This window comes from Balearica regulorum, chromosome 20 (assembly GCF_011004875.1).
Source record: "Balearica regulorum gibbericeps isolate bBalReg1 chromosome 20, bBalReg1.pri, whole genome shotgun sequence".
Classification (NCBI taxonomy): Eukaryota; Metazoa; Chordata; class Aves; order Gruiformes; family Gruidae; genus Balearica; species Balearica regulorum.
Window position 1 is genome coordinate 1,128,711 of NC_046203.1, and position 25,181 is coordinate 1,153,891.

General features: G+C 55.7%; 1 protein-coding gene across 1 annotated transcript; it reads right to left on the minus strand.

Moving 5' to 3' along the window:
• Positions 1-510: 510 nt before the first annotated feature.
• On the minus strand, positions 511-24,853 carry FAM163B (family with sequence similarity 163 member B). Its single transcript, XM_075772165.1, has 3 exons — positions 24,484-24,853; positions 3,197-3,312; positions 511-3,017 (listed from the first exon to the last, which is right to left on the minus strand). Exons 2-3 carry the CDS (start codon positions 3,287-3,289, stop codon positions 2,628-2,630), a joined length of 483 nt encoding a protein of 160 aa, XP_075628280.1. The 5' UTR covers positions 3,290-3,312; positions 24,484-24,853; the 3' UTR covers positions 511-2,627.
• Positions 24,854-25,181: the final 328 nt, after the last annotated feature.

Below are 25,181 nucleotides of genomic sequence, written 5' to 3' on the forward strand. Positions count from 1 at the left end.
TCTCCAGTTTGTCGTGGGTGTTTGTTTGCCCCGTGTGCTGGGAACACTGGAGTTCACCCACGAGCTGGTGCCTGGGGGGGGAGCAGAGCAGCTCCGAGTCGGGGAGTCGTGGCTGCTCGGGCAGCGATGCAAGGAAAAGTCCCAGCAGCGGGGGTGGTGGGGATTTTGGGATGGTTGCTGTGGGTTCGGAGCCCCTTGGGGCTTTGTGTGTGGCCTGAGGAACTGCAACCCTGAAGCTTCTTAGGAGCTTGCAAGCAAAGAGACTTGATACGGTGCCAGCAATAAAGGGCCTTTCCGTGCTCCCGCGGGGGGGTTATTGCTCCGTGTTTCTGCGGGCATGACTCCCCGAGGCTGGGCCAAGGGCTCTTTAGCATCCCCCGTACTAGTGCGTGCACCCCAGTGACCGCTGCATTGCGTCCCTCAGCAGCGGGGACCCTCCTGCACCAGGGGGAAAGCTTTGCAAGCAACGCCCCGTGTTTGAAGATGCAGGGACAAAAAGCTCAGCCATAAAACCCATGTCAAAGTAGTTTATTATTTCCTTTTTATTTTATTATTTTTTCCCTCCCCTGTGATTCCCAAAGTCCTGTACAACAGATCACCAGGTGAAGGTCAGTGAAAGCCGACCGTTTGCTTAGTTTCTAAGCTACACGGGAAGGGAAAAAAGGGAAAGAAAAAAAGGAAGACGGGAAGGCTGGCGAGAGAAGTACAGTCACGAGAGACGCAAAGAAGAGGAGGGCTCAACGCGTGGAAACAGACCCCAGTGAGAACTGTACACAGGAGCGTGGCCCAAGCGGCTGCCGTCCCCCCAGGGCAGAGGCATCGTGCTCCGGGGACACGGTGCCACAGGGACCAAGCCCAGAATATTAAACATGTACGAAACCAAACCCACCCCCCCACCCCAAACAGAACCCCCCGAGAAAGTCAAAGATACTCATTTGCAAAGACTGACTTGTACTTCAAAAGATTTCCTGTGGAATTAAAAGCCCTGGTGGTTAAAAGTAAAATATCCATCCGGGCTGCATATAGTGTTTGTGAGCGGATGGGGCTGAAGCCGCAGCTTTTTCTTCCCATCGCATCTTTAAAAAGGAAAGCTGACCCAGAGCACAGCGCTGAGGCCACGAGAGTCTCTTTGCAGCCCGTCCATCCTCTGCCAGCTGTCCCCAAGTCCAGCGCGATGCTTTTAACCTGAATAATGCACAATCCAGGAGAAAGAGGGTGTTCTGTCAAACTGTGAGTGTCGCAAGGCTGAGGGGAGGAATCGAGACAGCCAGGAGAAACCAGAGCGTGAGAGTCCCTGTGCAGGCACCGCTGCAATGACCGATTCCTCCTCCCAAAGCGCTGAATTAACCAAACGGCTCCTTTGCGGCATGTTTAGCACGGAGGGACGCGCTCGGCGGCCGGCTCCGTGCCTGCTGCTCTGCCAACGCAGCCCTGGACAGATCCAGCGTGGCCGGCGGAGCTGGGGCAGAGCCGTGGCCAGGCTGCCCGGCCGTGGGAAACGGTACAATGAAAAACACAAAAGAGGTGGCTTTGCCTAAATCGAAAGTGTTTTGACGCATTCCTGGATGGGGAGAAAGTGGCATGGCTTTTTCTTTAAAAAAAAACCAAACCAACAAACAAATACATGTAAAAATGCGCATGCAGCGGGGTGGGCACATCCAGGGTCACACTCTTGCTCGCCCAGCCCTCAGTCAGAATTCATGTACGGCATTATTTGGAGTGGGGATGCTGATTATTTGGAGGGGGTGGCTACAGGTGTGTTCCTCATCCCACATTGCACTGTGTGTTATTTCCACGGCCAGGTAATGCAATGAGTTTGCAAACCGCCCCCCAGCCCAGCTCCACTGGGGGGGCCGTGGGGCTGCTCTGGGGACAGGGACAGGCTGTGCACGCACCGGCCATCCTAGCCCTGAGGGGATCGCGCCTGTCGCTCGGGAATAAATGACCAACTTGAGGAGTGAGATGGACTGGGAATAGGGCAGGGCTGTGCACACACGCACGCACGCACGGGTGCAGTGTGGAGCAGAGCAGGACAGGGCGGCAGGAGGGTGGGCACTATCAGTCCTGCTTTGCTACAGGACCGCGTGGTATGTGTATGTTAGTGTGAGTGTGTGTATGTGAGTGTGCGCGTGCGTGCACACTAGGGCCAGGAGCAGTCGGCTGCAGCGTGGCCCCATGACACAGCAGCAGACGCCCGCTGACTGGCAGCACGAGCCATTTTGCAGCCAACCACGCGCCCCATTACTTACTTGTCATCACTCAGCGCTCCAGCCGAATGTTGACGAGGGGCGTTTACTCTGTATAAAAGGATGCGCAATATCAAAATCCTCTTTATAAAAGAAAAAAAAAATGCAACGCAGAGCTAGAAAACCTTGCATCCCAGCTGCAACCGTCCTCCCCCATGCTCCCCTTTTGGTTTTGTGGTTTGTTTTTTTTTTAACTACCCTTTTATATTGCCATTTAGCATGTCTCTGCCTATGGAACATAGAAATACATTCATTTATTTTTCCTTTTTCCTTTTTCAAAACTCTTCCATGAATTTCAAAAAGTTCTCCCTGCTGTTAAAAGCCCTGGCATCAGCGACGAGGTGCGATATGATGCTCCGGGCTGGGCGGGCAACCAGTGCCTCACACATCGGTGCTTATACTGCGGCTGCGGGAGAAGGCTTCCCGCATGGCCGAGAGCCGGTTGGGGTTGAGTGCCTGCAGGTTGGCCACGCTCACCGGCAGATCGAGATCTTCTTGGCTCACCGTCTTGTAGCTCACCCGATCGCCCCCGTTGTGCAGCTCCTCGGGGGGCTCCTGCAGGAAGAAGGTGGGGGGCTCGTACGGCGCGCAGCCGGGGCAGCCAGGCCGGCTTGGTGCCGGCTTCTTGCCGAAGGGCGACGAGGCGTAGAGGGACGGGCCGTTGGTCAGCACTACGTTGCGGTTGCAGTGAAGCGGCGGGATGTGGGAGTGCACGGCGAAGTCGGGCTCCTCCTCGTCCTCCTCGGACTCATCCTTCTTGCAGCAGTAGTACTGAAACGGGACAGTCCCGCGGGGCTGGGGCTCGGCTGGCATCCCAAACCGCCCGCCCTGCCACGGAGGGGCTGCTCCGTGCACGCCAGCCCTGGGAACCGGCAGGCAGGGGAGACCGCGCTACCTGCGGGTCCCCTCCCCATCACAGCACCCTTTGGGGCTGCGTCCCCCAGCCTTACCTGGAGCCTACAGTAGCAGAGGACGGCGATGATACAAAGTAAAATGACAGTCGCTAATATTCCACCTGTGATGACCACGGTCCCGGCTGTCATCCGCCCTCTTCTCCATTAACAGCCTGCAAAAGCGAGCGCACGGGGGGTGACAGGGTGCGGTGGGGGCCGGGGGGAGGCTGGCGCTGAGCAACGCACCAGGCCCCCAAACCCTCAGCTCACCCCTGTTTGCAGGGGGCTGGAAACCAGGAGGGCTCCGTGGGAGGTGATGGGCAGGACCACACCAGATCCTGGCACTGGGCGCCTGTGAAAGCCATCGGGGAGTCCCCACCCCTCCCTAAATGCCACTTTGCAGGTGCGGGGTGGGGGGGTGGTGGTAAAAAAAGGCTTCATGCAGTGGGTGAGAGGTTTAGTGAGCAGCAGCTCTGGGGTCACATCAGGCTCTTCTGCACGCAGGAGGGGTGACCCGAGGGAAATAAAACCTTCTGCCCAGTGCCCGTGGCACCCAGGGCACCCTCCCGGCTCCTGCCTGGTGGCAGAGAGCTTCAGTGACGGGAGAAGGAGCTTTGCAGCAAGGATTTCTGAGCTGCACACATTTTTCTCTGAGCCTATAATCCATTTTCCCCATGAAAACAATGTGATATTTTAATTTGGAATAACTGGAGCTGCTAAGTGAGCCTTTAATGACTGCAGGGACAGGCACTCTCCCCTCCCTGAGCAGCGAGCTGAGTTACGGGATGTGTCTGCCTGCGGCGGGAGACACCGAGCTCCTCGCCTTCACCACGGCCAAGCCGCAGGGTTGGGGGGGCTGCGGGGGCACCCCAGAATGATGCGTCTGACAGCCTCGGGCAAGCAGTTCATTCCCATCACAGGAAATGCTGCAGCTGGGACACAGTGCACTGGACATCACAGAGGCGCTGTGGCTCAGCTTGGCCCCACACTTGAGTTTTGGGGTGCCACCAGCACCCTCCTCTCCCTGGAGCGCCCCTCAGAGCAATCTGGGTGCTGACACAGAACCGGTAGCGGTGGCGGGTCCCTGCTTCTGGCACTGCTGGGCTCACCCAGAAGGCAGATGCCGTGCATCACGCGCAGCGCACGAGTCCCGCAACACCAGCACGGGGCTTGCTCCGAGCATCCCTGCCCCGAGAGCTGCGGGAGGGCTTGAATTCCCTCCGTCCCACGCAGGGTAAGGCCAAGCTCTTTGCCACAGGAAGGATGCTGGGGAGACGCGTACCTGCCTGCACACACCTGCTGGCAGCTATGCAGACAGCAGCACTCCCACCAGCATCGCTCCACAGCCGCGCTCCAGCAGCCCTTTAGTGCCGCAAGCGTCGGGCTGGGAACAGGCGAAGCGCCGTAAATTAAGAGAGAAATCATACCCTGACCACCTACTCTACAAGCGCTTTAACAAAGCTGGCCTCCAGCTCACGCTATCAGGTTAAAACAAAAACCCCAGCCACCCCAGCCCCAAATTACTTCAGCACCTGAGGAAAAGCAACCGTATCTGTCAGGGATTTAACCCGCTTCCAAAGAAAATAAATCTGTGGCATATTTTCAGGCGCTTAATGTCCTGCTAAAGTTGGGTAAGTGCTGAATGGATAAAGCAGTATCACATTTTATGCTGCTGCTGAGCAGCACTGTAGGAGGGAAGGTAATTTATAACAACGTCTGAATGCCTTCTAGCACCACGCGGCCACGGGGCAAGTGCCGGGCCAAATCCTGCCCTCATTCCTTGGGAAAAATGCTCTGAGGAGGCTCAAGGGGGAGGAACGCAGTCAGGGGAAAGGTTTACAAAAAATGCATTAGTGATTTAGAAACTTTGATTCCTGTTTAAAGAGAGATGGAGGCACTCGGCTGCAGACCTCGGGCTGCAGACCTCTGCACCGGCCCGGCAGAGCCGGCTCGAAATGCCCATCCACCGGTCCTTTGCTACTCCCGTTTGCAATCACCGTGCTGCCACGGAGCCCGGTGCGGGGCAGGCGCAGGATCTGGCTCTGGGGCGGCTGGACTCAGCCCTGCAGCCTCTCGGGGACGGGCGCTGCACCCATCCGAGAGCATCAGCATCTCAGCAAGCTCCTTGCCAGCCCCAGATGAAAGGTGGCAGGCAGGGCTCCGGCAAGGAGGGCTCCTCGGTTTCCTCACCAGTTAATTAAATGGCTGCCTACCCTGGGGGGACAAGCCAGGGTCTCACAGAGCCAGTTTTCATGGTTCCTGTCCAGCCGTGGTCAGCCAGACGTGGCATCGCAGCCACCGCTCCATCCAGAGCAAGACTATTTGCATTTCATTCTTTTTGTCTCCCGTAACATACTTGTCTGATTAAAGCTGCGTACCTGGAAGCATTAAACTCTCCAGCGTGCAAAGGGGGAGAGGAGCAGAGCATGTGGAGGCCCATAAGCAGAACAATTCCTGTCTAGACCTCCTTTATACATTTGTTCCTAATTTCATGCTCCACAGGCTCCCAGATTCATATATTTAGTAATAAATACCCTGGTAGAAGGAAGTGCTTTGCAGCTCCGCTGTGGTCTTGGAGAAAGTATGCAGGAGCCTCGGTATTAGGAACGCAGGCACCAAGAGACACGGTCCCAGCAGACGGTTGCTTGGCTCCTTCCTCGCCCCTCAGTAGTGTTAGGAGCCCTCGAGGTACTGAGGATGCCTGAACCCCCCCAGCCCCTCTGCCCCATCCAAACCCAGCCCCCAGCACATCCTCCATCGCTGCCAGACAGCAGGGAAGGGGCTGCGGGGGGACGTTAACTCTGCACAAGGTTTTTGCCCCCCGCCCAGGAACCTTTTGGTGTAGGAAAGCGGTCCCCAGCGCCACGGGGGGGTGACACGGGGGACGGTGCCTCTCAAGGTTACGGTCGGCAGGCAGGAGCTGGGGTGCAATGCTCCCCGCTTCCCCGACACCCTGCTTTACTTTCCCAGCGCGCAAAGGACAGGTCACGCTGCAACAAACCGAAGGCATGTCACGGCAAGTTGCTACAGGCTGCTCCTGGATAAGGTGTTTGGTTTTAGACTCAATCCTGTGCCGCTTGCCTGCTTTTGCCAGGACATCTATTGCTGCAGCGACAGTGGCACCAGCCCTGCAGCGGCTGGGAAGTCCCAGGGTGTGAGAAAACCGTGAAAATGGCCTTTTCTATTCCTTGCAGCCTGGAGAAAGCATAAGCAGAGCTCCCATCGGCTCCAGCCCCGGAGCGGTGGCTCCTTTTTCCGCTGACACTCCTTGCACGTCCCTGCCATGGCTGAGGACGTGGGCTTTGAGGTTGCGTTGCTCACCAGGAGCCAGGTCTGCATCAGCCTCTGCTCCCCACTTTGCTTGGGCACTGCCAGGAGGGGCTGACGGACCTTCCCCACGTGCTGCAGCCCGACCCGGGGGGCTGGAAGGGGGTCAGGGGAAGCTTCCCACGAGCAACAGAGAATGGGACAGCGCAGAATTGCACTTGACGGTGCAGAAAGGAGAAGGGGGAGATGAGACATCATCCCAAGTCACTCCCCCACCAGCATCCTGAACGCAGCCCCTGGACCGCTGAGGTTGCCCGGTGCAGGGAGAGGCTGCTCACAGCTGCGCCTTGCTCCTGGGCCGGCTCCGCAGAGACGGGGCAGACCGGCTGCACAGCCAGCGCCTCTCGGGAGCCTGTGTGGGAGGAAGGTTTCAGAGCCCGTCCAAGGGCTCCAGCTAACACCCAGCTGACCGTGGCTCCGAAAAGCTGAGCTCCAGGTGCTGGAGCACTCCAGCCACAGCCAGCTCCTGTGGACTGGCCTGACCCTGCCTGCCGAACCTGTGGGAGAAGGAGACCTGGGAACTGCTAAGGAGACCACTCCAAGGTTTCTTTAAGAGACCCTCAAGTGCCTAGGTAAGCCAGCTTCTAGGATTTGCAGGCGTTAAGAACAATCTTCAGGCCAGACCTTTAAATGAATGGGCCTCCTGCCCATCCCATCCCATCCCCAGGACAACGCAGTCACCCCAAAGCCACCTTTTGCACTAGCTGGAAGTGGCATCACAGCAAGCACTAAAGACAGGGAGTCCTGGTCCCGCTGAAACCCCCTGCACAAGGAGACCATGCCTTACTTGCAAAGGGCTGCAGCCCACGGTTTGTCCTACGGTAGCACTGCCTGCATCCCCCAGCAGCCCTGGGACCTGCTTCCTCTGCAGCACAGCCCTCTGTTTAACAAGGAAATTGCGAATTGCCCTTATTCACCTGACTCCAGAGGCTGGAGATTTAAACAAAGTAGCCAAATGAGGTCCGAAAGAACAGCAATAGATGTGAGTGCTCACAGGATTGCTCACACCTGATACTCCAGCACCTGAGCAGGCGGGAGCTTGGACCCCCATTATAATAAGCACACAGGAATAAACACGCAGCCAGAAACACCCCACACTCAAGGGACACTCGGCTCAAACCTTCTGCATGAGACCTCTGGCCCTCGTCCTAGCTGTTCTGCTGAACCCAGTGGCGGTCTCATGTGCGGAGGGGAGCGGGGATCAGCTCTGCCCTGCGCTTCCAAATGGCCAAGATGGAAAAAGGAGAGAAAAAAGGGAAAAAAACCCTCCCCACCCTTCCCGGGGAGCGGAGGAGGCCAGCACCGTGTCCTGAAGTAACACCATCCTTCTTGTCTTGGCTCTGCTCTGCGCTAGCACATCCCTGGCCGTGCTGTGTGCTTGGCCGAGTCGCTCCTGTGCCGAGCCCTGCTGCCGTGCGTGGGTGTCCTCCCGCGCCCGGGAAGGGCCTCCGAGGGGGGAGCGACCCTGCACGCCAGCACGGCCCCCCCAGGGAGGGTCTCCATGCTGCTGGCACCGACCCTCCTCCGAGCATCAAGAGAGATGGCTGCTGGTGGGTCAGCTTGTTTGGGTCGCTCTGGGGAGAAGACCCAAGGGAGGGACCTCAGTGGGGAGGATGTTCAGGTTGGGAAGATTAAGTCCTACGTGGAAACTGGGGGTTAAGCAGCTGTGTATGGGGGGAGCACGACTCTGACCCTCTGTGGTGGAAGGTCGTGAGGTCTGTGGGTCTTGTCCTGGGCGGGCAACTTGGCCATTTCCCAGCTCTTCCCAGCAGAGCAAACCCTGATTCTGATGCTTCTGATCAAGCCACAGTTCAGAAAAATGGGAAAATAGCTCAGCAAGAGGATGGAGAAATGGGAAAGCACGTGAGTGATGCCGGCTCTCCAAGATGCCGCTTCCCCAAGCCGCTGGGTCTTGCTGCCGCTGCTGCTTTCTGCCCCGGAGCTGGGTGCAGGCAGCATTCGGGACCCAGGACCTTGGCCCAGAGGAACAAGAAATCACACTATAATCCAGACACTGTAGTCCGGACAGAGGAGACTGGATCTGAGCCCTTGATGCTGCAACGTTTTGGGGTAAGCCTGGCTTACACTCCCCTGTTGCCCGCCCGGTGCCACGTGTGTGCCACGGCTCTGCCCAAGGGTAAACCCCGGAGAGCATCCATGTGAAGGAAAGCCATTGCACGGCCAGCAGCCACCAGCCTGGGAGGTGGGAAAGCAGCAAATAAGTTAGAAGCCAAAAACAGTTTGGTGGCAAATACAGCCTCATTTCTGCATTTCCCCCAGTTCCTGTAATCCTACCCAGTCAATGAATAAGAGCCGGGCTGCTAGGAACAGCCGGGCAGGGTGCCAGCAGAAGACTTTGCATTTACGGAGCCAGCGGACAGGGTAGCTGCCAGAAACACAGGCGGAGAACGCGGCTTTCCATATGAAAAACACTTCAAGCAGAAGGCCTGCATCACTTTTGTTTGCTTTCTCTCTCTTCCTCCTGACGGCAGCACTCCTGGCCTGGGGGCTGATGCTCTGCGTAAACAGCAGGGATTTAAACAGCCAGGGTTGACCGTGGGTGGGCTGGGGAAGGGGCGCGTTGGGGCTCGGTGCCTGCGGACCCGTCCGAGCACTCCTCAACACAAGGACAAGAGGAGACACGTCTCATCAATCAATGCCTCCCCAGGTCAGCACAAGTGCTTCCCGTGTGGGACCCCCCCGTATCTCCAGGCACCACATACTCCAAGTTTCTTTCGAGCATTTTATGAGCAGAGGGCACTTAACTCCCTGCTGTTTGGAGAACGCTACTCACAATTTGCCCGGCTGATCATAGCAGATGGGTCCTCCTGGGTGCTGGGGACGGCTCGGAGATCCCAGCAGCCCCGTCCTCCCATCCGCACCCGCTGGGACCACGGTCGCCCCCATCGCTGCTCGGACGCTGGCCCTTTGCAGAGTGGCTCCTGTACTCAGGGGCAGTGCAGAGGTCAGCTGCTTTCCCTACCCTAAAAATGGGGGTTTGCACCGCTATTGATTATCCCTGGAATAAGAAGGATTTTTGGAAGTGAGTGAGCTGGAGATGCAGCCAGGTCTGTAACGCTGCCGTGGGCTTTTAAACAACAAAGCAGAACAGGGAGTGAAACATTTCACACCCACCCAAAACTGCGTGGCCCCTTCTGGTGGCCTTGGAGCCGTTGCCTGGTTTGAAGCCGATTACAGCCGTAACTCACAGCCAACTGTTCAGCCAAGCCTGCAGTGACCCCCGCGGCTCCCCCCCCGACTAACGCACCCCCAGCCCTCCTGCCCGCTGGGACACACGCCAATACTTCAGCTCCCACCGATGTCCAGATCAGGAACAACACATTTCAAAGGCAATCTATACACAGTGCCCGATAAATTATTCAGCAGATGGGACATTGCTGGGATAGTGCTGAGCTCTGCAGAACAGGATCTCGGCCACCTCCAGGCTCCTGCGCTGAACGGGGCGGCTTGGGCAGGGCTGGGATGGCAGCTCGGGGCAGGCTGTGCTGGGGACCAGGGCTCACGGGGCACCTGGGAACGGCCGAGGGCGGGAGGACAACACCATGGCCATGGCAAGGTGATGAGAGCTGGGGTGCGGGAGAGCCCTCTCCACCCGCAGGCACCGGCTCGGTGCTCCCCCGTGCTGGTTTTAGCGCTGGGGCAGCGAGAGTTAAGCCTGGAGGTACATCAGGCTAATGCAAGATGAGCATCGGGACGATACAGGGATGTATCCCCTGTATTTGCATCAATCATAACCCATGATAAACTCCTCCACGGGACTGGAGGGGCCGGGGACATCCGACAGCAACAGCCACTCCAAATTTTGGGTTTTCCTGAAGCTTAAAAAAAGCAGAAGTTCATGGGACAATTAGGGATCCCCTTCCACCAACTACCACTATTAGTTTTTTAAAACAGAGATTGGCACTTAGTGAGCCGTCTGAATTTTCATCACACTTACGCAGGCTGCCTTCAAAGCGCATCGATCTAGGGGACGCCTGCCCCAGCAGCGCGCGAGAGGGAATATGTGCTCTGCAATAATGAGGCAATAATGTCATTTAATACAACCAAATCACGCCTAATGAAAAATAATATTTGCACAGCTCATCAAAGCGGCATTGAGGCTTACTAAGCACAACTCCAAGCATGAATTTAAATGACTGCAAACGCTAAATGGAGTGCAGCAGTGCCGTTGGGAAAGGACGGGGAAAAACGCTGAATATATATTCACCCTGCTCTGCCCTGCTGACCCTCTGTAAAACCGTACAGCCACATGCTAAAAAGCATCGATAGGGATGCTGGCAACATCGATAGGGATGCTAACGGTCTCGATGGGGATGCTATCAGTCTCGACAGGGATGCTAGGGACTCGGTGCTGCCCAGCAGTGCGCAGCTACACACCAGCCCTACGCCAGCATCTGTCCAGGAGAGGGAAACCCAAAAACCAGGCCCAAGGAAGGGACTAGTACAGATGTGAGGGACTCGCCTCCAGGTCTGACCCCACGCGTGGTGAGCTGCCGCAGCAGGGGCTCGTGGCCAGCCGGTCTCTGTCAGGATTTGAGAGCTGCTGTCAAACCACACCAGAGGGTTTTACCCTCCCCAATCCCACCTTTCACTGCCCAAACAATCACACTCTGCTTAAGTACCAGGAATTATTTCCATACAGGAGCTGGAGAGCAGGCCATAATCCCAAACACACATAAGCAGCCTAAACTCCTCTAAAAAAAAAAAAAAAAAAAGGAAAAAAAGAAAGAAAGACAGGCTGTCTTTCCACCCTGCATCATTTAATCGCCTCTTGAATTATAGTTTAGTCAGCCTGAGATATTAGCATCAGAGAGAGCAGGTTTTGGTATTAGCAGCTTGAGATAAGCTACCACAATCACTGCTGAGTGGGAAACAGTGGGAAATAAGTCAGAGGGTGGGGAGCACCCACCCACCCAGAGATGACTTCTAGCAGGGCAGTTTTGCAGGCTGGAGATGTCCCCTGGCCAAACTGAAAAGCTTGGGTTAGCTTGCTGAGAGCTAACCATAAATCTTACTCCTGAGGAGTACTTTTTCCTGCAATTCAGCGAGCAGGCATTGCTCCCTCTCCATCACCATCCTGGGGGAGAGCGCACCGCAGCCCCCGGCAAGGCGCAGTCCGCTGGAGCACCAGGAGAAGGATCAAAAAGCCTTAATTGTCAGAAAACGCTGCTGAAATGATGCACCAAAGGTGGGAAAAAGGGAATTTGTCCTTCTGAAAGAGCAAGTCTTTCCAGAATTGCTCCATTCACCTGGGTTTTGAAAGCTCTTCAGGCTGAAAAACAGCCGCTGCTGCCCTGCGAGTCTGACGCAGCCGGGGAGCCCCGGGGGACCTGGTGCCTTACACCAACAGCTCACACCAGCTTTCCTGCTGTCACACCTCCCAGCAGACGCCTCGAGAGCAGGGTTTCATTGCTCAGACAGGACTGCTGGGCCATGCGGGTGGGAAGAGTCCCCAGCTGAGCTCTCAGCAGATTACAGCCCTGGGTGGGAGCTGGAGCTGCCTCCTGGCCCCAGGGGCACTGACGCTGCAGCCGGGATGGATCCTGCACTCCCACCCGCAACGGTCCTGGGGACAAGGTTCTTACGGGCCAGGGGCACCGCACAGAGGGGGAGCAAGGTCTTGGTAGCCTCTGATGGCCCCGCAAAGCAAGAGAAGCAGCAGCTCTCCTGGTGGCCCTCCCAGCAGTGGCTGCTTTAGCTCCGGGGGTTCGCTGGCTCTGGCTGTGCAGTGGCGTCTGCATGGAGCCTCACTCTTACGGGAAGATACTGCAGCACCTGGCCTAGGGGACATGGACTGAGTCAGCCCTGCTATTAGAAACACTACATACTTGAAAGCTTGTGTTTGCACCCTTTAGTTTTTGCCTCAGACAGCCACAAAGTCACCCAGACCCCTGCGCGGCACCGAGAAGAGCAGCGGCCGATGCAGCCAGCAGCCAGCCCCAGCTGTGCAACATCTGCGCTAAAGCCCTGGTTCAGCCCGGGGCCTCTGGCCCCGGCTCCTCTCCGGCTCTGGCAAACGAAGCAGTACTGTGCCTGAGAGGGAAAGCATTGCCCTGCCAATACCCATTTTACAGACAGGGAAACTGAGCCCTGGGCTGGTTAAGGCTCTGCTTTTGAAGCTAGATTGCTTAAAATCTATCAAATATCAGCCCATTTCCAGACTAAGGTGGCTTCCTCCAGGCCAGGCACTGGGTAAGCAGCGAGCTGGGATCAGCTCCACTCTCCTTCCACCCCCTGCACCGGTGGCTGGGAAGGATGAGTGCCCACACCTGAGCCAGTGGCCCCCGCAGAGTCCCGAGGCACCCACGAGCCAGCGATCAGGGGCTGAGGAGGGAAGGCCACGTTCAGTGTACACTTCCAGTAAGCAGCAAATCCCACAGCTTTGCATGAACACAGGGGTATGAACACAGCTCCATGGAACGGGAAGATCCTCGGCAGGTTGAAGTCTTTGCGAGCTGCACGACTCGCTCTCATTTGCTCAGGATTCACGGGACAGGCTGGGGTGGAGGCAGCAGGGAGAACCGTTTCCTTGGTGCTCATCACATGCAGCAACCTGAGAGCTCCAGGGACCATCCTGCTGCAGTAACGGGCAGGAGGGGGACCAGCACCCCTCTGTCCTTGCCCCCCCCACCGTGGGTGGGTGGCTGATGGCCGCTGACAGCTCTGGCAGCCCCACACTGTCCCCCCAGCACCCCACTGTCACACGCTGTTACCTGAGCTGCCCTGGGCTCTGGATCTCCGTATGAGAGCCATATTCCTCACCAGTCCTGGCTCCTCTGCCCTGGTGACACAAACTCCCTGCAGTGTGACCCGGGTCTGCACGACACAGGGTGACTCCCCGGGTGCCGGCTGCGACCACCCAGCGTCTCCCGAGACGAGCCCTCAGGGCTGCCTGAACTACCGCTCAGGCACCAGCAGCCCCACCTGGGATCTCCAAAGAGATATACGTTCTTGCCTTAAAAAAAAAAAAAAAAAAAAAAAAAAAGTCATAAGAAAGGGTAGGGAGTTTCCATAGCTACAGCTTTACATTGCGCTCGCAAAGGCTCAGGTTCAGCCCCTGTAACGAGAAGCAAGCAGAGTGTTTTTCCCACTCCAACCCAGCAAGGTAGCATGGTGCATGAATAAAGAAGTGAAGAGGAGAGAGAGCGAGCTCAGTGATTTTGGAAACAACACATAAATGTTAAGGACTGGCATGTAAGGCTGCCGCTAGCGCTGCGCTCCCTGCCCTGCCGGACCCATCGCTTGTACGGGGCACGAGTTGCATTTGCAGGTGGGGAGGAAAGGAGCCCTCACAGCCCCCCTCTGTGCATGCTAGCGCAGCGAGCATGACATGCACCTTCGTGCCGCTTGACGTGGTCAGAGGCCAAAACCCGCTTCATTTAAATTACTGTCTGCGTCTGCTCCCAGGGCTGGACTTCCAGAGAGACGGGGAGCCGGCGCGAGCAGTGAATCTGCAGAGATTTAGTGCTGCTGCCAATGCAGAGTCACTGTCTGCAGGACCTGGGGACGTGGGGATTGCCTTGCTTCCTATCTGTGCCTTGCACAACGTAACGTCACACGCTTCGGGCTGGTGTCAGCTCCTGGGGAAGGACAAGCACATTTGCAAACCGCTCTGGTCAGGAGCAAGAGGGTGATGGGCTTCCTCATTGCTTGTGACCAGGAGTTTTCCTACAGGCAGTAAAATCTTCTTATGTTATCCTTTTTAATCAGGATTTATCATTGCTGCATCAGGGGAATTAATACACACCGTCTGAGAGGGTAATTTTCAGATTCTTGGCAACTTACACTGAACCGGTTCCAGTAAATTTTCCTTTTTTCCTCACCTTAATTCTGTTACAGCTTTTCCTGAGAGATGAGAGAGGGAAAGGTTTAACTCAGAGGAAAAAAACAACCTCTCAAAACCAAAATCATAAGCAAAAAAGCGGAAAAGATAAAGTAATTCATACAGCTCAGCTGAAAACCATCATTAGGCGAATAAAGAAAGAGAAAAACCTTCACGCAAATTGCTCTACTCAAAACCATGTGGGCTTAACAGAGCTGCTGGGATCAAATGTTTGAAATATCGACTGTTCCCAGGGACAGCATCTTTCAGAAATCAAAACACATGCGATGGAGCTTTTTGCCTAGCGTCAGCATTAAGACGATGCAAGCCCTGTCTTTGAAATGACTCCTTGGTGCTAGAGAGGCCCTTGACAGCGATGCGGTGGTTCGTGCTCCCCGCACACACGCTCTCCCATCTTCTTGCCATCCCCAGGAGCCAAAGCAAGGCTCCCGCCGGCACCGGACAGCACGGGAAACTGAGGCAGGCGGGGCAGGGCACTGCCACCGCTTCTGCTGGCGCCTGATGCCCGCGCACGTCAGGCTCCGCGCTCCCCAGCTCCTCGTGTTCGCAGCAGATCGGTGCCGGCATCTTCCCGAGCAGGCTGCAGTTCCTGCCTGCCTCGCTCAAACGGTGCCTGACTTGCAGCTCCTCCACGGCCTAGAAAACGCCGAGTATCTTCTCTCTGAAAGCCAAACCTTAGACCGGCGCTCTGGATCACCCCCGAGCCTTCCCTGGCCTTGCCGAAGGGCGGACGGGCCAGGGTACCGACAGCAGCCGTACTGGCTGTGGGCTGGCTGTGCTCCCCGCAGCCCCGGGGGGGGCAGATCACCGAACCCCCCCGGCCGTGCATGCAGGAATGGCCCCGTCCATCCCCAAAAGCAGGAGGAGACTCACGCCAGCGCTGCCCTGCTCCACCCTCCAAATCCCAGAGGAATTTCACCTTTCTTCACTCGCACGGCGAGCTCACTTGAACGCGTTTGCTTGAACTCGTTGGGAAGTCGGTACGTTATACTGTTAAATAACACATTCTGCTCCAGAGCTGACCTTGCAGTTCTGATGAACTGGGAACCCATCACCAAAGTGGCAAAACCTTTCACTGAACCTACGCTGATTTCCTGAGCTCTCTAGACATCGCCCTGGCCACGCTGATGCTGTAGGATCACAACCAGCACTTCGTTACCAGCCCACCTCACTGGTTAACCATACAGAAACCTGCTTAACAGGTAAGTTCAAGTCTTACAAAACCCAGACCCGCAGATCCGAGCATCTCCACCCCCCTGTGCCTGGTTAGCAGACCACAGCTCATCCAGACGCAGGCGCCCGACTCACGATGGAGCTCTGCCTGCAGGAGATGCCCCTCGCAAGGTTAAACAGACCACGGGTCTTCCCTGGGAATTGGGAATACGTTCACCGCTGCCTGTTTAATAAAACACCCTGCGACCTGGCTGCCGCTGCTCCTGGGCTTGACAGCAGAGAGAGCCGGCAGCGTGTGGGAGCCCAGGAATTTCTGCTGCGATCACAGGATGCTTCAGTTCTGCTTCTGGTTGGTTTAATTAGGGTATAACGACGTTGCACAAGATTGTGACATTCGGGTACGTGGCAACGTTAGCATTTGTATCAAACAAAGCACTTTTTTTCTTTTCAGGTTCCTGCAAATGTTCTCATCTGTATTCATTTTTTTTTTAAAATCTTCTCTTTTCGAGCAAAACCCAAGCACCGGCTACAGCAACACCGTGCCGGTGTTACGCATTTCCGAGGCCGAGCAACTCTAATCCTCTGCAGTCAATAGTACTGCCATAGCCCAGCAATATTCACGCTTTATATTTACTACCAATCAAGTCAGACAATATTTTAAAGACCTACCCTTTGTCTGCCAATCCTAACATTCAACAATATAACGTAATATTTACAAAGGTATCCAGAAAGCAAGTAAGATCAGTGCTTGTTTTCTCAGCAACTGCTATCACAGTCTTGTGTTTTCTATAACCTATGTTGTTTTATTTAAAAAATACAACAAAAACAAAGATGTGATGCCAGAAACACAAGGGAAAATATGTGCAACCAAGAAAACCCCACTTTCTGTGGGCTGAATCTGCTCCCACGAGCTACCGTGAGAATCAGGAATAACTCTTGAGAAGTCAGTAATGGTAAACTGTTGCAAATCAGAAAAAGCAAGCTGGAACTGTCTAATATTAATTGCATAAATATTATGCCTGGCTTTATCTCAGGGGGATATGCCTGCCCAGCGCTGGCCAGAGGGGTACCAGCAGGCCTCCCCTGCAAAGAGCAACCGGGATCACCCCATCCCGCACACGAACCCGGGCTGCAGCAGCCGTGAAGATGTGGCAGCCCCCGGGTGAAATCCCGGCTGCAGCTCAGCCCGTCCCTCTGCTCCGCGATGCCCTGCACGGTGGGCACCTCCGGCACTTCTCGCAGCCCACAGTGAGGTACAGGGGTTTACGTCCCCGAGGTGCAGAATGTTCTCAGAGCTTCTGCCCGAGCCGGAGCGAGCTCGGCGGTGCCAGCACCCGGCGGTGCCAGCACCCGGCGGTGCAGCCCAGAGCTGCCCTCCTCCAGGGACATCTTCGGCTCCGGCACAGTCGGTGAGGAAACGGCTTTGGGGACAGCTGGATGGCAGAGGTCACCTGGAGGGGTCTGAGGAACACCCCTCGAGAGCTTTAATGCATTCGGGTGGGGAAGGGGGGGCCGGCCCCACTCTCTGCCAGGGGCACGCTCAGGCAGCAGCAGAACACACGACTTCTTGCCTGTCTCTGTTCGCACAGGGAAAGGAGTCAGAAAAGAAACCCACGGGACAGGCGTAAGTTTGAATTATTCCCCCAGCCCCTCCTTCGTGTAATATAACAATAAAACCACAAAATTTGCCTAACAACAAACCCAAATCAACTCCTATTATCCGTTCCCCTCCCAGCTCCACTCCCACTCTCGCAGCACGGCTATTTTTCCCCAGATCCCACCACTAATCTTTCCAGGGCTTAGCTACCCAGCAGGCGACACCAATCAAACCAAGACACCTCCTTTTCCTTCCACATGAGCGCCTTACAGATTGCATCCCTGTAAATCCCTGCTCGCACTGGCTTGCAGAGGGAGACAGGGAGAAATCCCCAGCAGCGAGGCCGTGCATTTCCCAGGCCACCCCCCCGCAGCCCGGGCACCGCAGCACTTGCTCAAAACTGAGCCTCTGGCAGCCTCAATACTGTATTTTCTCCCCAGGGGGGGAATTTAGCTTGGATTGCCACAAAGGGCATCATGTCTTGTTACGTAACTCATGTATATTGTGTTAACTAGAGTGACAACGCGCACGCTATTGTTCTGCGGATGCAAGGGTGGGAAACCAGGAGGAAGACGGAGCACCACTGCTTGCAGGGGCGATGCAGGCAGACATCAGTTAGGGACAGCATCCCTGCACCACCCAAGCGCTAATCTTGAAGGCAGGCAACAAAAAAGAAGAGAGTTAATGGTTTGCCAAAGTTCAGGCAGGAAGACCCAGGGCAGGTCTTAAAACAAATCCACGCTGAGAGCAAAGGGAATCCAGACGTAAACGGCGTGGCAGAGCCCAAGCAACACCCCGTGCTTAAATGGGGAAGCAAACGTAGGCTTCAGAACAGGAGCTCTGTGCGGGGATTGCACTGTCCCTGCTGGTCACCTCCAAAAATACTGTATTATTTCCTAGGGAAAAAAACCCATCCAACCCACAAACAAAACCAAACAACCCAGAGGAGCAAAGGTGGAATACTGGGAATAAACATGAGCAAAGCTATTTGCAGGTAAAGCTATTTTTCTCACAGGAAACAGTGCCTGTAAGTGGATGCTTTGGCAGAGCTGCGATTTGCACGCTGTAACGCAGCCGCTCTGGGGACTCGTCTGGCACTTGCCTGTGAACTCCCTCTGTCTCCAGACACGCTCCCGCATCATCACAGCAAACACCCGCTTCGATGGAGCCCGGGCATCGTCTTTTACAACAAAGCCCAAGACATCTCTCTGCTGTGATCAGTGCCGGTTTACAAGTCTTTGAATCTTGAGACATTTTGATCTGCTTCAGTTGAAGTGACCCGAGCTGGGGAGGGGTTGGGGGAGACGACGACTTCTGAATCTGTCACAAGGCTGCGGCGGTCCCCAGAGGGTTTCAAAGCAGCCGCATCACCCAGCAATCCGGGTATTTATCTTCCCCCAGGCAGCCAGTTTCCTTTCATTAATGCTGATGTGTTTTCCCCTTTAACATCAAACAGTTTGAAACTCTCGGTGAGTAAAGAGACAACCTGGCTCTGACTGATGCCAGCTCTGCAGGGCCGAGCAGAACAGGCAGTGCTGCAAGGGGCCGCTTCTGCCCATTACGGTCCAGCCCAGATTATCAGGCAGCTGAGGAACAAGGGACTGCTCTGCACAAGAAAAAATGAAACCACAAAGGACTTCTCCTCCCAGTGTGCTAGGAGTCCCCTCCAGCAGAAAGGAAGGAAATCCCAGCCGTGTGGCATGCCCACCACTTGCAGTTCCCCCAATATAACGAGCTTATGAGCTTCTGCAGCTCAGACCCTTTGATGAAGTTGTACCTAAAGGCCACAGCGTGGCCTCAAAGCCATCCCTAAAGCTGGCAGTGCGGAGGGCTGGCGAGAAGATCATCAGCTCCTTTATCCCTTGCCCAAGAGAGGCCAACTGCTGCAGCCTTGGAAGAGCCTAACCTGGAGGAGCAATTCAAAGAAAAAAAAAAAACCTACAAGTTTTTTCACCAAAGCCTGTTTTTCAGGCTGGCAGCTTCCGATGGTTATCTCACCACCGAAGTTTTCTGTAACTGGTATCTGGGAAAGGAAGGAAGAGGAGGACAGGGCTGCGGAGCAGTGACTGACCCACGGGAGGGCAGGGCTGGAGCACCCGCGGATGAACAGGAGGGAGAAGGCAGAGAGGGAGCAGCAGGCTGGGGTGTGTGGGCTCCAAACGGCTCCGAACGGCTCCGAATGGCTCCAAACAGCTCTGCACAGCTCCGAACGGCTCTGCACAGCTCCGCACAGCTCTCTGCTGGCACCCGCTGCCAGGCCCCTCCGCAGCCCTGCCACAGCCTCCCGGCAGTGCCAGCTGGGGCAGAGGAGGGCTGGAGCCAGCGCCCAGGACAGGATGGTCCCGCTGCGGGCAGAGCCCTCCGGTTGACTCCACGGGCACCCCCTGATCTCGCTCTCCCCCCACCTCCCTCTCAGAGAAAATCAATGGCAAAACAGACAGAAAGGTGTGAGAGATCACGACGTGATTCCCTCCCCAGCACGGGTCTCCGAGGGGCATGAACTCACCAGCGAGAACTAATTCTGTTTGCCCTGGGGCCAAGGTAAGGAGCCCGGCGTGATTTCTGCCAGGAGCGCCTGCAGACGTAAGGCTGGTGTGAGTGACAGCAACGCCGCATCCCTTCCCTTCCGCCACGAGCGAGCCGCATCCTTCTCACCTGGGAGAGGGATGGGGACGATGGCTGGCACTTGGCTCCTGCCAAAAATCCACCCGCCCTTCCTTCTCTTTTTTTAGAAGGAGGCTATTAACTGAGCGGGGACATGACGAATAAAGCCGTGGGCTGCAGCGGCTCCTGCAGCGGCCTTGCTGAGCCCCCCCAGCGCTGGCAGACCTTGCCAGCCCCCCTCTCCCTGCAGAGCCTCCCGCCCTCGTCTCAGGTGCTCAGAGGCGGTTGCTTTACCCACTGCTAATGACATTTATTTTCTTTTCAGAGCCTCGGGGAGGGGTCTTTCTCTCTCCCTCCCTGCTGATGTGAATCCTGCTGCCCTATTATGCCGATCTGAGACTTTTTTTTACTGTTGAACTGCTGGTGATCTCCCCCACATCCCCTGCCTGTGCCCTCCAGCCTGCTCTTCCCACAGCCAGACGCACGCTTCCCGGATTTGATCCAACCAGTGTTGAAGTAAAGAGAAAAACTCACACATTTTCAGGTTGGATCAGGTCCCTGGCCCGGCGAGGACAGACTGAGATTTGCTTTTGAGTTTCTGGTAACTCGCCTCTAAAATGTCCTTCAGAAAAAGGCAATTATCACAGTGCCATTAAGGCTTTCCCCATTGCACAGCCAGATAACTCGCTAGGAGTCTTTTGAAATAACCTTTAAACAATAGATCCTGTCTTGTTTACTGAATGTTTCTGAACTCAACAGTAATGCATCCAGATGTCACCCGTGTCTACTGTAGGCCTAACTATTTCTGGAAACACACCAAGGGCAAATTGCTTGGATAATGTCAGATATTGTTGCAGAGAGAATGTGACAAGTTTCCATCTCTTTGATAAAAGCTGCGGAGCAGAGAGATGTTTCCCAGGGCGGCAGAGCTGCGTGCACCTTCATCGCAGCCCCGCGCGGGAGCTGCATCCCTCCCGGTAGCTCATGGGCAGGTACCAGCGGCACACGCGTTCCAGCTGGGGAGAAAATGAGCGTTGCGGTCAGGCAAAGCTCGGCAAGCTCACAAACTGCCATGCTGGGCGGTGTGTCACCGCGGGTGGCTTTTGTCCTGGAGGTAAGAGATGGGGAGAGAAGCGTTGGAGACAGCGAGAGGGGCTGAGCTGCCCTCATGGCCAGGCAAACTTGGGGAAGACATCTCAGCCCGTCTCGTGCCATTATTCTGAAGCCAAACACCAGCTCTGACCCATCGCAGGTGCTTGTTTCAACAAGCAAGATAAAACTCTGTCTGCAGTGAGAGGGTAACCAAAACTCCCCCAGCCCCTGACTCAGCTCTTGACCCCACTCCACGGCCTGCCAAGAGGAGCACCAGCGCACGCTGAAGGAGATGCCAGCATCTCCCAACAGTGTCCCTGGCTGCAGCATAGACTGCTGCCCGACTCCAGTGAGAAATCTGTACTCCGGGACTTGTAGGATGGGGCAAATCATCAGCGGTTACAATCCTGTCCCCTCTCCGCACTGCCTCTGGCACAGGCACTTTGAGAACCGCACGGTCCATGGGAGCCAGGTCCTCCCTCTGGTGCCCTGAACTCCTATGAATGGGTCATGGCACTTATTAAGCTTTCCAGTGAGAAACGGGTCCAAGGATGTTTCAAAACGTTATTATGACTTTTAATTTTGTTCCTCAACCTTTCCAGCTGACCTCCGCCCAGGGCTCACAGGTTCCTGAGGTCCCAGCCTTGTCCGGGTTGGCCTCAGCTGTGATCTGAGTGCGGCTGGGAGGTCTGAAAGGATCAGAGTTCATCACCCAACCTATTTGTCATCCCTCTGCCAATCTGCAGTGCTTTTTCTCGGGCAAAGGGTGAACCAGTCCTGCCTACTGTAATAAATTAGATCGTGAGGAGAGAAGGAGATAACAGACAATGACACTGGAAGAAGTGTAAATTAGAAAGGGAATGAGTCGCAAGTTCAAGCCCAACACCTGCCAGCTCTCCTCCATCCCTTCCATGCTCTTCTTCAATGTTGTAAGTTGCATCACAAGCTGCGGCTGTGGGAGCCCTGCCAGCAACAAGCACCTCTTCACCGGCCATGTCCTTATCCATATCCATGACAACACAACAGCCAGGTACCAGAACACGATGAGTGAGAAGGGAACGAGTTACCCCAGTTCTCACACTAGCACGAAGACACTGAATCAAGACACAACTGCACTGTGCGGCCAAATGAAAAGCTCCGAGATACATAAATACGCTGCAGCGTGGCCAGCTGCAAAACCCCGCAGTGACCCACGCGCTGGGCACCGAGGACATATCCCGAGGTGCCCAAAGGTCAGGGGCACAGACTTCTTCAGCCTGCGAGGATGCGGTTAAGCTCTCTGGGATGCACATAAATGCCCGAGGGCATTAAGCACCTTTACCTCTTTGTATCTGGCCACCAGCAAAACTTTTAAAGGATCCTGAGGGGAGTGCTTAGATATGGTTACAGGGTCAGCAGGTGTTCCTCAGCTTCGGACACGGGAATATCTTCAGAGAGATTTGGGTCAATATGGCACCGACAGCGAGGGGGTCCTCTGTCACTTAGCCACTTCTGAACATGTTCTCCTTAGATCACAAAGCCCGTGAGACCAAACCTTCAGGCTTGACTCTCATGTCACCTACGTAAGAATCTGGGGAGTGCTGCAGTTGTAATGGAAAAGGATCAGGAGTAGATGCGACAGCTAGACCAATCTACCTGGCTTTGCTGGAAAGCAAAGAGAAACACAGCGGAGATACGGCCAGTAACCACAGCGCTGGCAACGCTCTGCAACTCTTTTGTGTGCAGGTAGGCACGGGTATTTAAGAACTGTCTGTATTTGTAATCTGTGTTCACTGACAAGAAAGCAGAAAGGAACAAATGCTGTTTCCTTCCTCTCCCCTCACATCCCCACATCTTTCATAAGTGAGAACCAACGTACTGAGGGGTGATAAATCAACATCAGTCACTTTGCGGGGGATTTTGTTGAAGTTCTTTGTATCTACTGAGCACCAGCACCGTTCCCTAAGAGGTCCCGTCATCATTCTGCACAGAAATCCTGACACGCAGAGGAAGGAGGTTACACTTCTAATTACAGCTGCACGGTCTTTAAGGTGTTAGAAATCTTTTTTCCCCAACTGACAGCCGTAATGCATCTTTCTGCTCATTTCAGACTAGATAAAAACCAACCATAGGAGGTTGCAAACAACAGTCCAATATTAACACGCCATCGCAATGGGGCAAGTGCCTAAATACAGGTGTGCTGATAGTTTAGGCGCTTCGTTAATGCACAATTTAGGTAAACTATTTTCCCTTAACAGCATTATAATTTAGAGGTTTACTCAGTGAAGATGAGATACAATTATTAAACAACTGCACTATTCTGGGTACTTTTGCTCAAACGGGGTCACTCAGGAGCACTGTCTGCACTCTAAACACTGGGATATCCGCCAGGTTGCCTAAAATGACAGGCATCCATCATGAAAGACTGAAGCGCATGATTTTACCATCTAGGTTTTATGCTGATTTCACTGCTCATTTTAGGCTAGAAGACAATCTGTTGAACCTCAAAGTGCAGTCTTCTCTTACCTTTAATTTATTCCGTCAGAAAACTGTCTACCTTAATGAGTATGAGCACACCCCCACTACCTTCCAAGTTGGGTGATCTGTTATGTCAAATATAAATAATCCTGTCTGAAACCAGTCGATATGGGGAAATGAAAAGCCATCTTCCCTTGGGGGATTTCTCTTTCCCTCCCACAGCCCCCTCGAGCCTGCAGACTACCTTTAATGTGCTGAAAAACATCCATGTGCTTCCGAGAGCGCAGACCGAGATGGCTACCATATTAACCAAATAGTGACAAAAAAGCCCCACAGATAATTGTGCTATCACTTTCCTGGCACTCAACTCTGGATTCCTCTCCATCACTATTGCTTCGCTCCATGTGAGCTAGTGGGCTGGTTTGCTGCCTAACCTGGGGCCGGGGTGGTCTCTGCAAACTCAGCGGGATGGAGTGGGGGGTTCCTACATCCTTTGGGGTCAGGACACACGATAAGAACAACCCTTTGTCCTAGACGCACGGCTCCAGGTGAGATGCCCAGGCAGGCTATGGAGAGAGGCCAGTTTCAGCCCCACGCTGAGCGTGCAAAGGAGGACGAGCTGTCCCCGGGGCAGAGAAGGACACGACCCGCACACCCAGGCAAGGCACGGGATGGGGATAGCTTTCCCACCCCATCCCTGAGAGATGCTTTCATGATGTCCTTCACAGGCATGGCTTTGAAACTAAAGGTGCTGTAGGACCTGGGAAAACCAAGCCTGGAGCACCTCAGTATTTTTCATCCTGGTCGAAGGCGGTGGGACTTGACCAGTCCCTCTGAGACAGGCTGCTGGGGAGCAGATGCCGTGCCGTTCTCCATGTCCCTATTCGCTCTGCCTCCCCCCTCCAAATCCCTTCCCAGCCCCAACTCTGGCAGCCGGGGCTGGTCCTCTGCCTGCTCTGCTCCTTGCAGGCATCCCCCGGGACGCGGGGCTTGGCTGCCGGTTCCCCCGGAGCACCAATCCCCCCGCGGCTGAAAAGCAGTTTCGGATGCACCGGGAGGAGGGCGGGGGGGGCGAGGATGGCGAGAAGTAAACAGGGGGAAAGCACCGCAAAAGACCCCCACGTTGCGAAGGACGGGGAGAAGGAGCCCAGGCGGAGCCGGGGGGGTCCCTCTGCCAGCGGCGGAGCATCCGCGCCGGTGCCCCCCCGCCGCCCTGCCCGCCCCGCTTACCTTCAAACGGGGGAATTGTGCTGGATCTCTCAGGTGAGGACCGCGTCTCCCGAAGTCTCCAGCTCGGAGAGCATCAATGCAAAAAAAAAAAAAAAAAAAAAAAAAATTAAAAATAATAATAATAATTTAAAAAGAAGAATAAAAAGACGGACGCCAGCTCACGGTGCCGAGCAGACGAGCCGGCAGCAGCCACCCTCTGGGCACATGGCCGGGCCCGGCAGCAGCGGCTCTGCGGGGGAGCGCTCCCTCCCCGCCCCGCGCCCCAGCGCCGCCGGTGCCGCCAATGACGGCGGAGCGGAGCGGAGCGGAGCGGCCCCCCCCCCCCCCCCCCGGAGCCCCGCACCGGGGCCGCACGGGCAGTGGCGCGTGCCGCCGGCCCCCGCCCGCACCCCCCCACCCCACCCCCAACCCCGGGCCGCGGCGCAGCGGGAGGCGGCCGCGGGGTCACCCCCCCCCCCCCCCCCCCCCGGATGCGGGTCTGTCCCGGCGGGCCGGGCCGGGCCTGGGTGCCCCCCGCCGCGGGGAGAGCGGGGCCGGCCCCCTGGAGCCGGGTCACCCCCACGGAGCCGGGGGGACACCGCGGTTTGGCCCAGGGAGCCTTCATCCCCTGGGAAAGCATCCCACCCTCCGCAGGGCTTGCGAGGAGGCCTGGGGGGTGAAAACCAAGGCAAACCCCGCAGCGTCCCCCGTTCTGCCCC